Here is a 13,976-nt window from a genome sequence, read left to right as displayed (position 1 = left end):
GAAATATGCAACCAGAATCTTATAAGAACTTAACCAATGGAAATGAGATTATAAAAATAATTTCACAGTTTGAGATACGAAATAGCACGTTACGCACATAGATAACACAGACTCTTACTTCCAGATTTGACGGATGATGATTATTCTTCTCTAATAACAATCATTTGCACTGCGTTTTCGAAGTATTCCATCAATGCATTCTTTTTGCTGTTGTTATTCCTATTTTGGAAGGTTAGACTTTTAAGATTATTTTTCATGTTCTGTTTCTAGAAATAATATTACGTTATTAGCACATAATTTCAAAACTTTCTGAAAAAATTTCATTTTGCATTGTACAGATTTAGAACAGAGATATAATCTATTTACCTGTCTGTGTTGCCGAAGATGTTTCTAAATTATGCCCCAAATTTCGGTAAAAAATTTTAGAATCAGTTGTTCCATGTTTTTAGAGATGAATGCTTTACTATTTCAGATAAAGCAGTTTTCCTTTTGACTTACTTTCTTTTTATTTCTGTTCAAAGGCTTCTAAAATCTACAAGTAAGATAGTCACGAGACTTGAAGTATGGAGCTATTAAGACCAATAAAATGAATTCTGCTTGAAATTATTATAATATATTCCTTTTTATATCGAGTGAAAATAAACCAATATGGTGGTGCATTTAGTTTATGGAGAATATTTATATAATAAATTTTACATTAATAAACCTCTGAGATCAAAGATGGATTAAACATTTCTTAAGGAAAGTTATATATGAATTGTTGATGCAAATATTGAAGTCAAGAGTACGGTCTCAGATAAATGTATTTGTTAATCTTATGTATGGCTGAATGATTCAACTCTTGTAATGGCAACATATTAAGATAAAGCACAGAGAAGCATTTTTCACTGTACAAGCTTTAAAATTTTTTTAAGCATGTGCAGTGATTTTTTTGCAATAATGTAACCTGATTGCCCAGTTTCAAAATTTTTTTTTGAGAAATTTTTTTGAGTTCTATATTTTTATTGGCATTAAAAGTGTACTCCAATAAAAATATAGAACTCAATCTGGTTGATATACTAAAAGATATAAATTCAAATCTTCGAGTTCGGATTAATAGTCAGCCTCTGCTAACCATTATGCCTTGCAGAGGGGACTCGAAAAATGCCTCTCATTGTACATGCGTTCGTAAATGAGTAATTGTTATTTATACATATTTTAAGGTTTTCCTAAATCTTTTAACATTTCAGACATAACATGGAAAATATTTTGCATAATAATAATATAAGAATAATTAAGGTCTATACATTTAAGAGTATATTTCAAAATAAACTAAAAAGTGTGTTTAAAAACAAGAAAATAATGGGAAACTTCTCCGTTTTGCGGTTTATGACGAAATAAGGAAATTGACATCGTTTACATTACAAGAACCTGAATTCTTATTCACAATGTTTTTAGTATAGAACTATATAATTCAATACCAGAATTTCTTGGTTAAATACTACTTCTGTATTGAAATGATATCCTATACGAATACATTATTTATATCGAAATTAATGTTCCATTTTAAAAAAACAATATGTTTTCTTTCTTTTGTCACTAATTTCAAGATGTAAGTAGAATTTATTAAATACGATGGAACTGTATACGTATAATAAGAATTTATTTAACTTTTCATTTTATATATATTACATGCTATTTAATTTTATAAATTATCTATTTCCTCATGGGCTACATTAATGGATTCTCTGGCACAAGAAATGAACTCCGAAAGAGTTTTTTGAGATCGAAGCATTGCATTTTTCGGTGTCTGCCGAAAACTTCGCGGACAAAAACGTCGCTGAGAAAACAACGCAAGGCGAACTCGTCGTGGTACTGTTGTATCATAAATTATAATACGACGTTTAGCTTAAGAGAGCTTCTCCTGACGCATGCGCCGTTCGCGTTTATCCGCGCGGTGATGATGACGTAAGTGTTTATTACGTATGTATGTATATGTGTATATCATTCTTACTTCTTCGCCCTTTTTCTCTGCTGTACGCAACTATGTTTAAGTTAATCTCTGTCATTAAAAATGTTCATTGATATTACAATCTATTTAGGCTCATTTATTTCTTCAATGGTTATGGGCCCAGGAACGTTTCAACTGTGCCTAATTAGCAAAATACTTATTTTAAAATGAACATTTTGAAGTTTTCGAGCATTGAACTCTTAAGCCTAATTCAGTGCAAGAACTGTTACGTCTAATCAACGGTAAGAACTGATCAGCTTTCAGTTAAGCCTATTTTTATAGCGCTCAATCTTGGTTTTTGGCTGTGAGAGACTGTATTACATTATGTCGCATTTGACTACTATAGAAAAGCTCGGAAAAGATAATTTTGACAGCTGGAAATTACAAATAGAAGCAGTATTGAGTAAAAACAACCATTAGAATTATGCAACCGTTAAAGCGCTAAAACCTGCTGAAGGAACCGAAGACGAAATGAAATGGCTCCAAGCTGATCAATAAGCTCGCGCAGATATAATTCTTGCTATTAATCCTAGTGAACTGTGTCATATAAAGCACTGTGTGACATCAAATGCTTTGTGGAATAAACTCAAAGCCGTATATGAATCGAAAGGACCTGCGAAGAAGGCTACATTATTAAAACAGCTTTTATTTAGAAAAATGGAGGAAAGCGAAACGATGTCTGAACATTTGAAAAATTTCTTCGAAATAGTTGATAAGCTTAAACAAATGGAAATTGACATAGCTGATGATTTATTATCGATTCTTCTGCTCTATAGTATTCCAGAAAATTTTGAAAATTTTAGATGCGCCATCGAATCAAGAGATCAGTTACCTAGTCCCAAATCTTTGAAAATCAAAATGTTAGAAGAATGGGAAGCAAGAAAAGGGAAAACGTCTCAAGATTCGCAAAATGCATACTATACTGATTATAAAAGAAGAAATCAAGAACAGAAGAAAAATGAAAAATGGAAGGTAAATTCAAACAAAAATTTTCCTGCTGAAAGAAATTTTCGAAATTTGAAGTGTAATTACTGTTCGAAAATTGGGCACAAGGCATCTGAATGCGGAAAGAAAATAACTGATAGAAAATATGCGCAATCAAATAAGGGAAATCAAGGTTCTATGATGGCTTCTAATTATGAAGAGCAGATTAGTTTAGCTGTAAACAATGCTTATCAGAAGACCTTCTTATGGTGCTTAGATAGTGGCTGTACATCTCACATGTGCAATGACAGAAGGTTATTTTCAGAATTTCACCCTCGAACGAATTCAACCATAAAGTTAGCAGTTGACAAAACATCAAAAATTACAGGAATTGGAACTGTCCTTATCACAGTACCTAACGGAAATGAGACAATTAAACTTACGCTCAAAAATGTGTTGTGTGTTCCGGAATTAAAATGTAATTTGCTGTCAACATCTAAAGCTACTGCAAATAATCGTTCAGTAATTTTTACAGAACGACATGCTAGAATAATAGAACTAAATGGATCTATACTAGTGCAGGCTATTCGTCATGGTGATCTTTATTATATACATCCAAGCACTGAAACAGCTGCAATAGCACAGGAAAGTGATTTTGTAAAGTGGCATCTTAAATTAGGTCATTTAAATGAGTCTGATTTGAAAAGACTTAAGTCTGATAACATGGTTAGAAATTTAAATTTTAATAACACTGAATCTCTAAAAGACTGCAAAGTCTGTATCCGAGGTAAACAAACTGTGCAACCTTTTTAAAAAAAATCAAAATTTCAAAGTGATGAATTACTGAACTTGATTCACTCAGATTTGTGTGGACCTATGAGAGCCCCATCCCATGCTGGTTCACGTTATTTTGTTACTTTCATAGACGACAAATCGCGTTATGTCGAAGTCAGTTTTCTTAAAACTAAAGATGAAGTGAAAAATGCATTCATTAAATACAAAGCTGCGGTTGAAAATCATCTAGGAAAGAAAATAAAAATCCTTCGTACTGATAACGGTCTCGAATATCGCGGAGAAGAATTTAATAAATATATTCAAGAATGCGGGATTAAACGAGAATTCTCTACACCAATGACTCCTCAACAGAATTCGAGAGCTGAACGCATGAACCGCACTTTAACTGAAATGGCCAGATGTTTGTTACTACAAAATAATCTTCCCCAATCCTTTTGGGCTGAAGCCTTGAACTGTGCTGTTTATATTCGTAATCGTTGCCCGAATCGAAGCCTGGGAATAAACAAAACACCTTATGAATTATTTTTTGGCATCAAGCCAACTGTATCTCACTTCAAAGTATTCGGACAGAAATGTTTTGTACTTAATAAAAGGTCTAAAGGGAAATTCGATCCTCGATCAGAAGAACATATATTTGTAGGATACTCAAATAAATCGAAAGCATACAGGCTGTGGAATAAAAATTCCTGAACAATCGTTATAAGCCGAGATGTTAGATTCATTGATGAATTTGAAAACTGTACTAATTATGATAAAGATTTAGAAGTTTTATTACTCGAAAATATTCCTGATAAAAAGAAGGAAGAACCTCTGAATGTAAAGCAAATATCGGCTGATGAAATAACTGAAGACCCCTCAAATATGGCAGAAGCATTTGCTGAATCATCTGATAATGAAGATTCTGATTCCGAATCAATACCTGAAATGCAGATTAAAAGGGGGCCAGGTCGTCCAAAGAAAGTCAAGACTGGGAAGCCAGGAAGACCAAAAAAGGAGTACCACAATAGAAATATAGAAAAGGAAGAAGCACAAATTGCTGAAGAAGATACAAATCCGACATTAGAAGAAGCATTAAATGGAAGTTATGCTGAAGAATGGCATAAGGCTATGCAAAGTGAGTATGAAGCACTTGTTAAAAATGGTGCATGGAAATTAGTAAAGCGACCACAGAACGAAAAGGTAATAGGATGTCGCTGGGTTCTTAGAACGAAATATAATGCAGATGGAATAGTTCAAAAGAGAAAAGCTCGATTGGTTGCTAGAGGATTTGCACAGGAACCTGGAATTGATTTTAATGAAACCTTTGCTCCAGTAGCCAGAGCAAGTTGTATAAGAACTGTGATTGCATACAGTGCTGAACAAGACCTTATGTTATATCAACTAGATTTTGTTATGGCTTATGTTAATGGAGATTTAAAAGAAGAAATTTTCATGGAACAAGCTAAAGACCAAAATAATCCTAATTAAGGAATTATATTGAAGACCAAAATAATCCTGATTATGTTTGTGCTTTGCAAAAGTCTCTTTATGGTTTGAAACAAAGTGGACGACAGTCGTATGAAAAATTAGACAAAAAACTCAAAAACTTTGGATTACAACCATTACAATCAGATAAGTGTGTATACAGGATGAAAACATCTCAAGGTGAGTTAATTCTAATTTTATATGTTGATTGATGACTTAATAATAGCAACAAATAGCTGTGATTTATATGCTGAACTTAAAGGTTATCTTTCTAAAGAATTTCATTTTATTTATTTCAATTTAGGCAAACTTCATTATTGTCTTGGAATGGAATTTAATCAAGATGTAAATAATAATTCTATTAGTTTATCTCAGCAGAAATATGTTGATAATATCCTACGAAGGTTTAATATGCAAGATGCAAAACCAGTAGCAACTCCTTTAGATCCTAGTGTAAAATTAAGTAAAGAAATGTGTCCTTCTGAAACTGAAAAGGAAGAAATGAACAATGCACCTTATCGCCGTCTAATTGGTTCGCTTATGTATTTTTCTGTGTTTACTAGGCCGGATATTGCATATGCCGTCAGTCACCTGAGCCAATTTAATAACAATCCTGGAAAACTACACTGGTTGGCTGCAAAGCGCGTTCTTCGATACTTAAAAGGAACTAAAAATTATTGTTTAAAATTTCGAAAGACTGGAAAAGCACTTATTGGATATACTGATGCCGACTGGGCGTCTGATGTTAATACTAGAAAATTGTATACAGGTTACCTATTCAAGTTTGCTGGAAATCCAATAACATGGGAATCACGAAAGCAACAAACTGTCGCATTATCAAGTACTGAGGCAGAGTACATCAGTCTTTCAGAAAGTGCCAAAGAAGCAGTTTATTTACATCGTTTCCTTAAAGAATTAAATTTTACTGCTGATTATCCAACCATTATATATTGTGTTAATCAAGGTGCACAAAAGCTTATGAAAAATGCTGTTTATCACTCACGCACTAAACACATAGATATTAGACATCATTTCATTCGTTAAATTTATGAAAGAAATGAAACAGACGTTAAATATGTGCCAACAGAGAAAATGCCTGCTGATGTACTGACAAAAAACATTGACTGCTTCGAAACATTCTAAGTGCTGTAAATTAATTGGAATAACTGTAAATGATTAATGTTTATTTTTTTTTTCAGCCGCCAAACGTCGAAAGGGGGATTGTTGTATCATAAATTATAATACGACGTTTAGCTTAAGAGAGCTTCTCGTGACGCATGCGCCGTTCGCGTTTATCCGCGCGGTGATGATGACGTAAGTGTTTATTTCTTATGTATGTATATGTGTATACCATTCTTACTTCTTCGCCCTTTTTCTCTGCTGTACGCAACTATGTTTAAGTTAATCTCTGTCATTAAAAATGTTCATTGATATTACAATCTATTTAGGCTCATTTATTTCTTCAGGTACAAAACATCGTGGGAGAAAAGAAAGCAAAGAGAAAACATATCAGTTCTAAAAACACCGTAGTACAAAACGTCATCGAAAATAAAGCAGTTCAAAAACTTTGCAGTTTAAAAACATCGTCATAAAAAATATCGTAGTAGAAAATAAAGCACCTACAAATCATCTCACACATGCGTTTTTCAGGTTTTAAAAGTTGTAAATGCCTTTTCGAATAATGATTTGGGAGCATAAATGATCTGGATGAGGAAGGAAAGAGGGATATTTTTACTTTTATTGTTAATTCTTCCACAAATTTGTGTTTTGCAAAATATATATAAAGCTGATTATGTATTATGAAGCTGAAAAATTCTATTTTTTCAGACATAAATTAAAGTGAAGATGAAAGGAAAGTAATAACTTTTTAATCTTTCTATGTGCTGTTTACCTTTTTCTACTCCCTTTTTAAAATTTCTTACTAGAACTGTACTGAACGCTGATAACACTAGTTCCAATAAACATGCAAATTTTTTGTTCTTCGTTACCGCAATTTTGTACGCTTTTTGTTTCGAAAATAATACCTTTTTAAAATTTTCTAATACTAGGGCGATACATTTTCTCTCCTGGTTATTCTTGTTTGGAAAAAAAAGTCCTTCCCTGAATAGCCTCTCGAACCTACTCTAGGTCAAGAACAGAATTTCATTGTTTTTTTAGCATCAATGTTTTATTATCTAGATTTTCGTAGCGTCAGCTATTTTTATTTCAATGTAGGGAGTCCAATGGATGTACGTGTTTAAGAGCAATTTTTCTCCCTCAAATCCGAATTTCGTGCAAGAATTTCTTTTCCCACATACAATGAGCTTGAAGTTTTTTCTTTCCAGTAGATAATAGTTTAAGCAAAATTTATATAGAACTTTATTTGTGCTTGAGATTTTTACTTCCTACTGTTTTTAGAATCAATTGAGTTCAAAACGATATTTCTTACATAAAATATTATTCCTTATCAAACTTACATTTTAACTAAAATGTATATTTACTAAACATTTAACTAAAATTATAAATAATTTAATTAAATTAGTATGTAGTACTTTATAGTTGAGAGTAAGTATTCTTTGAACGAATATCTGTAGATGTATACTTTATGCCGTAAATCGTTTTATTATTTTGTCCATCTGACTTTTACTTACATGTACAAAGTAAAGGATGTATCGAATCGCAAAAAATTTCGGGTATTATATTTTAACGGAAACATTCATTTTGACCGTGCCCGAATTCATTTTGAATATTTTTTTGCGTAATTTGTGTACGTACGAATAGAATAAAGGACTCTTTTCCTCGAACGGATTGTAAAATGGATTTAAAAGGATTTTTTTGTGACGTCCGTACGTACGTATATATCTCGCATATTTGAAAAACAATTAGCCGTAGAACGTTAAATTTTGTGTATGGGATTCTACAGCATCTAGTTATGCACTTCGCTTTCTTATTGCCATCGGCAGTATATATATGTAAAAGTAGCAAGACAACATGAATTAGAGAGATCTTAGTGGTCAAGAATTTTGCGCATTGAGCTGCAAATTTTTTTAAAATTTTATAAGTAAGAGGAAAGTTTAAAAGCTAATGCTAAAAAGTACATTTGACACTATAGTTCTTAGCAAAAATGTAAAATCATGTAACAAGTAGAAAGAATATTAAAGTAGTAAAAGTTATCTCGTAAAAATTAAATGTAAAAATTACAAATCGAGATGACTTCAAAATCAAAAAGGGTGAGAAAAAATTAAGAAATTTTAACGCACAAATAATTTTAAAAATAACTCTTATAAAAATTAAATACATTTTAAATACACAGTAAATGTGTACGCAAAATTGCAATAAATGGTAAATAGCTCAACTCGAGGTGTGAGCCGGATTTATCAAGGGAAAAGCAGCTCAAAACTCGTATTAAGTTAATACCTATAGCGCGTTTCCTCAAACGATAATAATTGAGACTATAAACTTAATTTCACTAATAGAACAGTCCAACTTAATAATCTAAAAAAGTTTAGTAAGTCTTCAATTATATCGCTCGTTTTCTCGACGCGCTGTACTTTAAATTGTAAATGTAAAACTTATTATTAAACAACAAAAAGCTCTACAAGAAAGCCTAGTTAGGCAAACCTACAATTAAAATAAATAGCTAAAAAGCTGTTAGTCCAAAAATTACACAATTTTAAGGGATACAACCTGTAGCCTGAAAATTATGTACTTTTTAAGTGGAAGAATCAAAAGAAGCATAATAAAAACGTGTCGAAATGGGTCTTGAAAAGACCAAAGAAGGATACAAAAAAAGGACGAAACATACTTTATATATAAAGTATGTCCTTATAAAAGGACGAAACATACAATCATTTTATGTTGAACAGACCAGAGCGGTGGTCTGTTCAACATAAAATGATCGAAATTGCTGCAAAGGTTTGCCGTAAAAAGAAGCATTCTAAATGAGTGCTACTAGAAAAGTAAAATAGTTAAAAGTTCTTCAATATGGTGAAGCTTCGTAGAAGGAGGAAACTAACGTAAAGAAGAAATAGCCAATGGAAAGCAATGGCCAAATGGGAAAAAAAACTTGTATTTTTAGATGAGGGTGTAAGAAGTGAATGACATTGGCTATTTTTAACAAAATGGCGTCTTGTTCAAAACTGTGTCGTGAAAAAATGTGAAGCTAAAAACAAAATGGCTGACTTCTAAGAAAGTGCTTATCTGGCCGAAAGAAGTTGAAATTGGAAAAATTAGCAATTTATTAATAAAAAGTCGTAATTCTTCGCGCTAGAGGGCGGACAAGCGTTTTTGAAATGAAAATAGCCCTTAAATTAATAAAAGAATAGGTATGGCCAGAAAACAGCAATCATAAATAATAAATTTAATAATGTAACTGAATGTATGTGCCAATTAAGAGAAAAATTGAAGCAATAGAAGAAAACTATGTTACATTTTTACATTAGATCAATTAAATTAGCCATCCATCAGTTACCTTCCCTTGGGATTTAAGTAAAAATTTCAGTATCTAATTAAAATATCTAAAATAAGAGGTAAATGCCAGCTTTCTTTAAAGAAAGAATTTTTAATGATAGCTTTTGGAATAAGATTGCTTTGTAAGTGTTTCTTCTTGAAGGAGGTCTGCGTTATACAGATTCTTTTAATTCTAAGATATTGTGCATTAATTGTATTGATAATGACTTTTTTAGAAATATTAGAAAAACAGTTAGTAAGTTTTAGTGTATGAAAATTGAAGTCTTTGCGTTTGTCAAATATTTTAATAAGATTGTAATTAAGAATTTGAAGATCTAGGTAAACAATATCATTTTGAATAGTATTAGTGGCATTAAGTTTGAGGCAAGTAGGGTAAATATTTGCATTTTCTGGTTTGTTAAAGTTGTTAAGGGCAATAACATCATCAATATATCGAAAAATGTGTTGGTAATATTTTCGTTCTTCAAGATTAAGTAAACGTACAAACTTAAATTCTTGCGTGAAAATGAATAGCCCACAGAATGCAATTGAGCAGTTTCCGCCCATAGGTATTCTCTGTACTTGCTTAAAGAGTGTGCTATCAAATTGAAAATAATTGTTAAAAAGTACACTTTTGAGGAAAAGTTTTCTTCTTCCAGAGAAATTATTGTAAGAATCTGCGCAAAGGAACTGGAGAGAATAAGTAGGCTACTATGAATTTCTTCTAAAGGTAAAGTGGTATAAAGGTTTTCGAAGTCGTAACACTGAATATATTCTATTTCAAGCAAATTTAAAATCTCGAGAATTTTTTCGTTGTTACTAATCATCCAATCGCAATGTAGATCTTGAAAATCGTAATTATTAACAACATCCAGAATTAGAGTAAGTTTCCGGGCAAAGAATCTCAGATATAGATACTTTTATATATTTTGTATATACCTGTATACATATTTAAATGTTAGTCCCTAACAGATATTTTCAATTAAATTGTCTATTGAAAATATATCTTACAAGGCAAAATTATTTTTTAAAAAAATTCTGTAGTAATTTTTTTCCTTCCGCCCTTTTTTTGTTTGTTTTGTAGTCCAGCCTCGCGTTTTGGACCTCCTGCAAGCAATCCGAATACCATTCGCCTCTCAGGGAGTGGATTTTTTGATCGGTCCCGATGGATTTCCTGCCTTTCGACTGGACCAAGAAGCTGACGTTAAAGCGCCTTACAGACTTCATTTGCCACCCACCTTATTCCGAGATTTTACTATTGGGGTTACTCTGCTTCCCAGTAATTTCAGTGGAGGATACGTCTTCGCAGGTTTGTTTGACCAATAAAGTTGGAAATTTTCCCAAAATTATTTTATTTGCAGAAATTATACCTGGAAATGAAGAATAAAGTTACAAATAGCTGTAGGAGAATATATAGGTTATTTATTATATGGAATAATGAAGATCTTATACGTTTTTAGAATGATTTCAGGCTAATTAATTCATTTTTAAAATGTAAAAAATATTTTCTTTTATGTTTGATCTAATAGCTTTTTTTCTGCACTATAAGTTAGCACTGTCATTTTTATGATAGAAGACCTTTTCGTAATATTTCGAAGGGTATCAGATTGTATAATTTTCTCCCTTCATTTTCGATAATAAGCAGGCATTTTTTTTTTTTTTTTTTTTTGTTGCAGTCATTTAGGTTGCAGTCTGTAACAATGTATTTCCTGCAAAATAGTTTTTCATATAGGTTATACAAACTATCTAGCGTTGAGCCGCATGCCTCGAGAAAAGCTGGTGAATATTATGTTTTTTAAAGTTTTGTTTCTTCTTTCTTCGTAAATCTTTGTTGATTATTTTATTTATTATTCTTACAGATGTATTTAAAGATTTTGCAATTGATTTTTGCGTCGGCGTATTTTTAATTGTTACCAAAGATTTAACTTTATGAACATCAGAAACAGTACATACTTTTCTCAAGTATTCTTTTGGAGCCTTCTTTTCATGTAGAAAACGATTTTCGCCTTCCATTTAATAACATTGCTTATTTTGTACATGGAAATTTTAATATCACGCATTTTAATATGATTTTGATTTATGAAGTAGGAAAATTTCTCTTCGGAAAGCGCTGAAAACATATCCTTAAATCCACAGCTTGTTTACATGAGACATTTTGAAAGAAGAATGAATTTAAAATTAGCAGAGCGTATTTCTTGTTTCAAATAATAAGCTTTTGCCAAAAATTTGTCAAAACATTTGCTTTGTATTTATTCTTTATTGAAATCGTTCTTAAAATGTATAAACACCCTCTGTACGATAGCCACTTTCACTTTCTATTTTGCTTTGTGTTCTTTTTTATCATTTTATTCCACTTTTAAAATATTCTGAGGATATAAAGGTTCTGAGGATTGTTATCGTGACATTTTTTAGAAATATTTATGCTGATAATAAATAGTTAAAACGAATGACGAAACGATCATATTAATGCACAGATTAGATTAGTTAGCTAATTGGAATTAACAGGTTTTTCCTTTCTTGAAATTTAGAAAGCAAGAAATTGTTCAGTTTGCAACATTTTCTATGGCTCTTAGAAATTCATTCAAGTAGAGTTGATTGTTTAGTTTCTGAGAAGCTCTCAAATTTGTAAAACAGGAGCATGGCACAAATAGTCGTCACCATACTCAACAAATGTTTTGAGTGATATATTTGTAATACAAAATCTTTCGAATAACTCGCAGAAAGATTGTTGGTTTTCAAGTGTTACATTAGGAGTCTGCTAATTTTATGTGATCCTCTTTCCTCTATACTTATTAGCAGCTGAGCGGTACACTATTCCGACTTGGGTTGGATTCTAAATGAACAGGCTGTCTGCATGAGCGTTTTCCTGGTTTTTCCGATGTATAACATGTATACGAGCCAGTTTTCCTTCGAAAGTTTTCCATGGAGGCATACCTTTCCTTAGGCAAATAGATTTAATAATTAACTAAACCAAACCATCCTCTATCCTTATTAGCACAGTTCTTTTAAACACGTTCTTCCTTATTAGAAACAGTTTCTTGTTGTCGAAATAAAGAGATGTTTCCAGATTGTTAGCCCCCAAAACTGCCGATTGTAGGTAAATCAGTTTGCAAGAAATTTTTTCCTTCCTTACCGCATGCCTTCATTGTAGAATAAGAAGCACACCTATCTGGCAGTCGGAAAGCCTGAATCCCGAGGAGGTCACTGACAAATTTTCGTGTTTCCTCATTTGAAATGACTGAAAAAGTGGCGTTTGAACTAAAATTTGGTGGATTGTAATTCATCTACACCTAAATTTGGTGCCTGGATCCCACCTTCCGACTGGCAGTTTTAAGTATGGAGATTATAAAGAGTTTTCTCTTTCCTTACCGCTTATCGTGGTGATATAATTAGACGCATCTCCGGGTGGCAATCGGAAGTTCCGGAGTTCGAATCCCGAAGAGGACATGGCTGATATTTCGTGTTTCCTGCTTAGAAAACTCAAAACTTCTATTCTGAATATGAAAGTAATTAGTTTTCGATGAATAATAAAATCTTCTGTTGCATACGCTATAAAATTTAAAGATCAAATAGCGAAATATTTTCAAATATGCATCCTACATCCGAGACGAAACTGAAATGTGTGTAACATAATATGTATTCGAGACATAAAGAAGATTCATATAACAATGGAGACACAATGTTTTGAATTTCTTTACTTAATATCACACTGTTTTTGCATGAGTCCCTAGAGCGGTATGGAGGATGTCTAATGGATGCTGGATTTCTCTCCAGGTATCTTTTAGCATCTGAGATCCTTTTAGGCCGTTCCCACTGGAGTTTATCTTAGCTAACGGAGTCAGTTCCATGTATCGTCTAGCTCCGCTATGCCTGCAGTTCAGATTTTTCAACTTGCTGTCATATGGGGAAAAAATCGTTTTGGAAATGGGTCGGCTACATCAGTTGTGTTCGTTAGCTCAGATAAACCCCAGTGGGAACGTTTCTTTAGAGCTGAAGAATGTCTTTGGCAAACATTGCTCTTTTGGGTTTATTGTCAGGCTTCACCTCAAGTAACAGTTTCAATTTGTAAGCATGAAGCTTTAGGCGCTTGTGTAGAATCATCGTTGATATTTGATTTAGGGACACCAAGCTCACATGACGCCATACGAATGGATTTCTTAGGACTTCTAGCAAACGTATCTGAAATGCAATTAACAAATGTTTTATTAATGTTTAACAAATGTTTATTACTCAACAAATGTTTTATTAATGTTTAACAAATGTTTATTACTCAACAAATGTTTTGAGTGATATATTTGTAATACAAAAATCTTACGAATAACTCGCAGAAAGATTGTTGGTTTTCAAGTGTTATATTTTTGATGGTCCACCAGCA

The 13,976-nt window shown here is 32.1% G+C and overlaps 1 protein-coding gene across 3 annotated transcripts in view; it reads left to right on the top strand.

Moving 5' to 3' along the window:
- The window catches only part of LOC118182799 (uncharacterized), a 623,155-nt gene that overhangs the window by 116,138 nt on the left and 493,041 nt on the right, over positions 1 to 13,976 (top strand). For all 3 annotated transcript variants that reach the window (XM_085815295.1, XM_085815293.1, XM_085815294.1), the window contains exon 3: positions 10,686 to 10,910. In XM_085815295.1, coding sequence (XP_085671421.1) covers positions 10,686 to 10,910 — 225 coding nt within the window. The remainder of the gene's footprint in view (positions 1 to 10,685; positions 10,911 to 13,976) is intronic.

The sequence above is a fragment of the Stegodyphus dumicola genome, chromosome 4, assembly GCF_044657685.1.
Source record: "Stegodyphus dumicola isolate Sdum_Otavi_A_Nest chromosome 4, ASM4465768v1".
NCBI classification, from domain to species: Eukaryota; Metazoa; Arthropoda; class Arachnida; order Araneae; family Eresidae; genus Stegodyphus; species Stegodyphus dumicola.
This window is presented reverse-complemented; position numbering and strand designations above follow the sequence as displayed.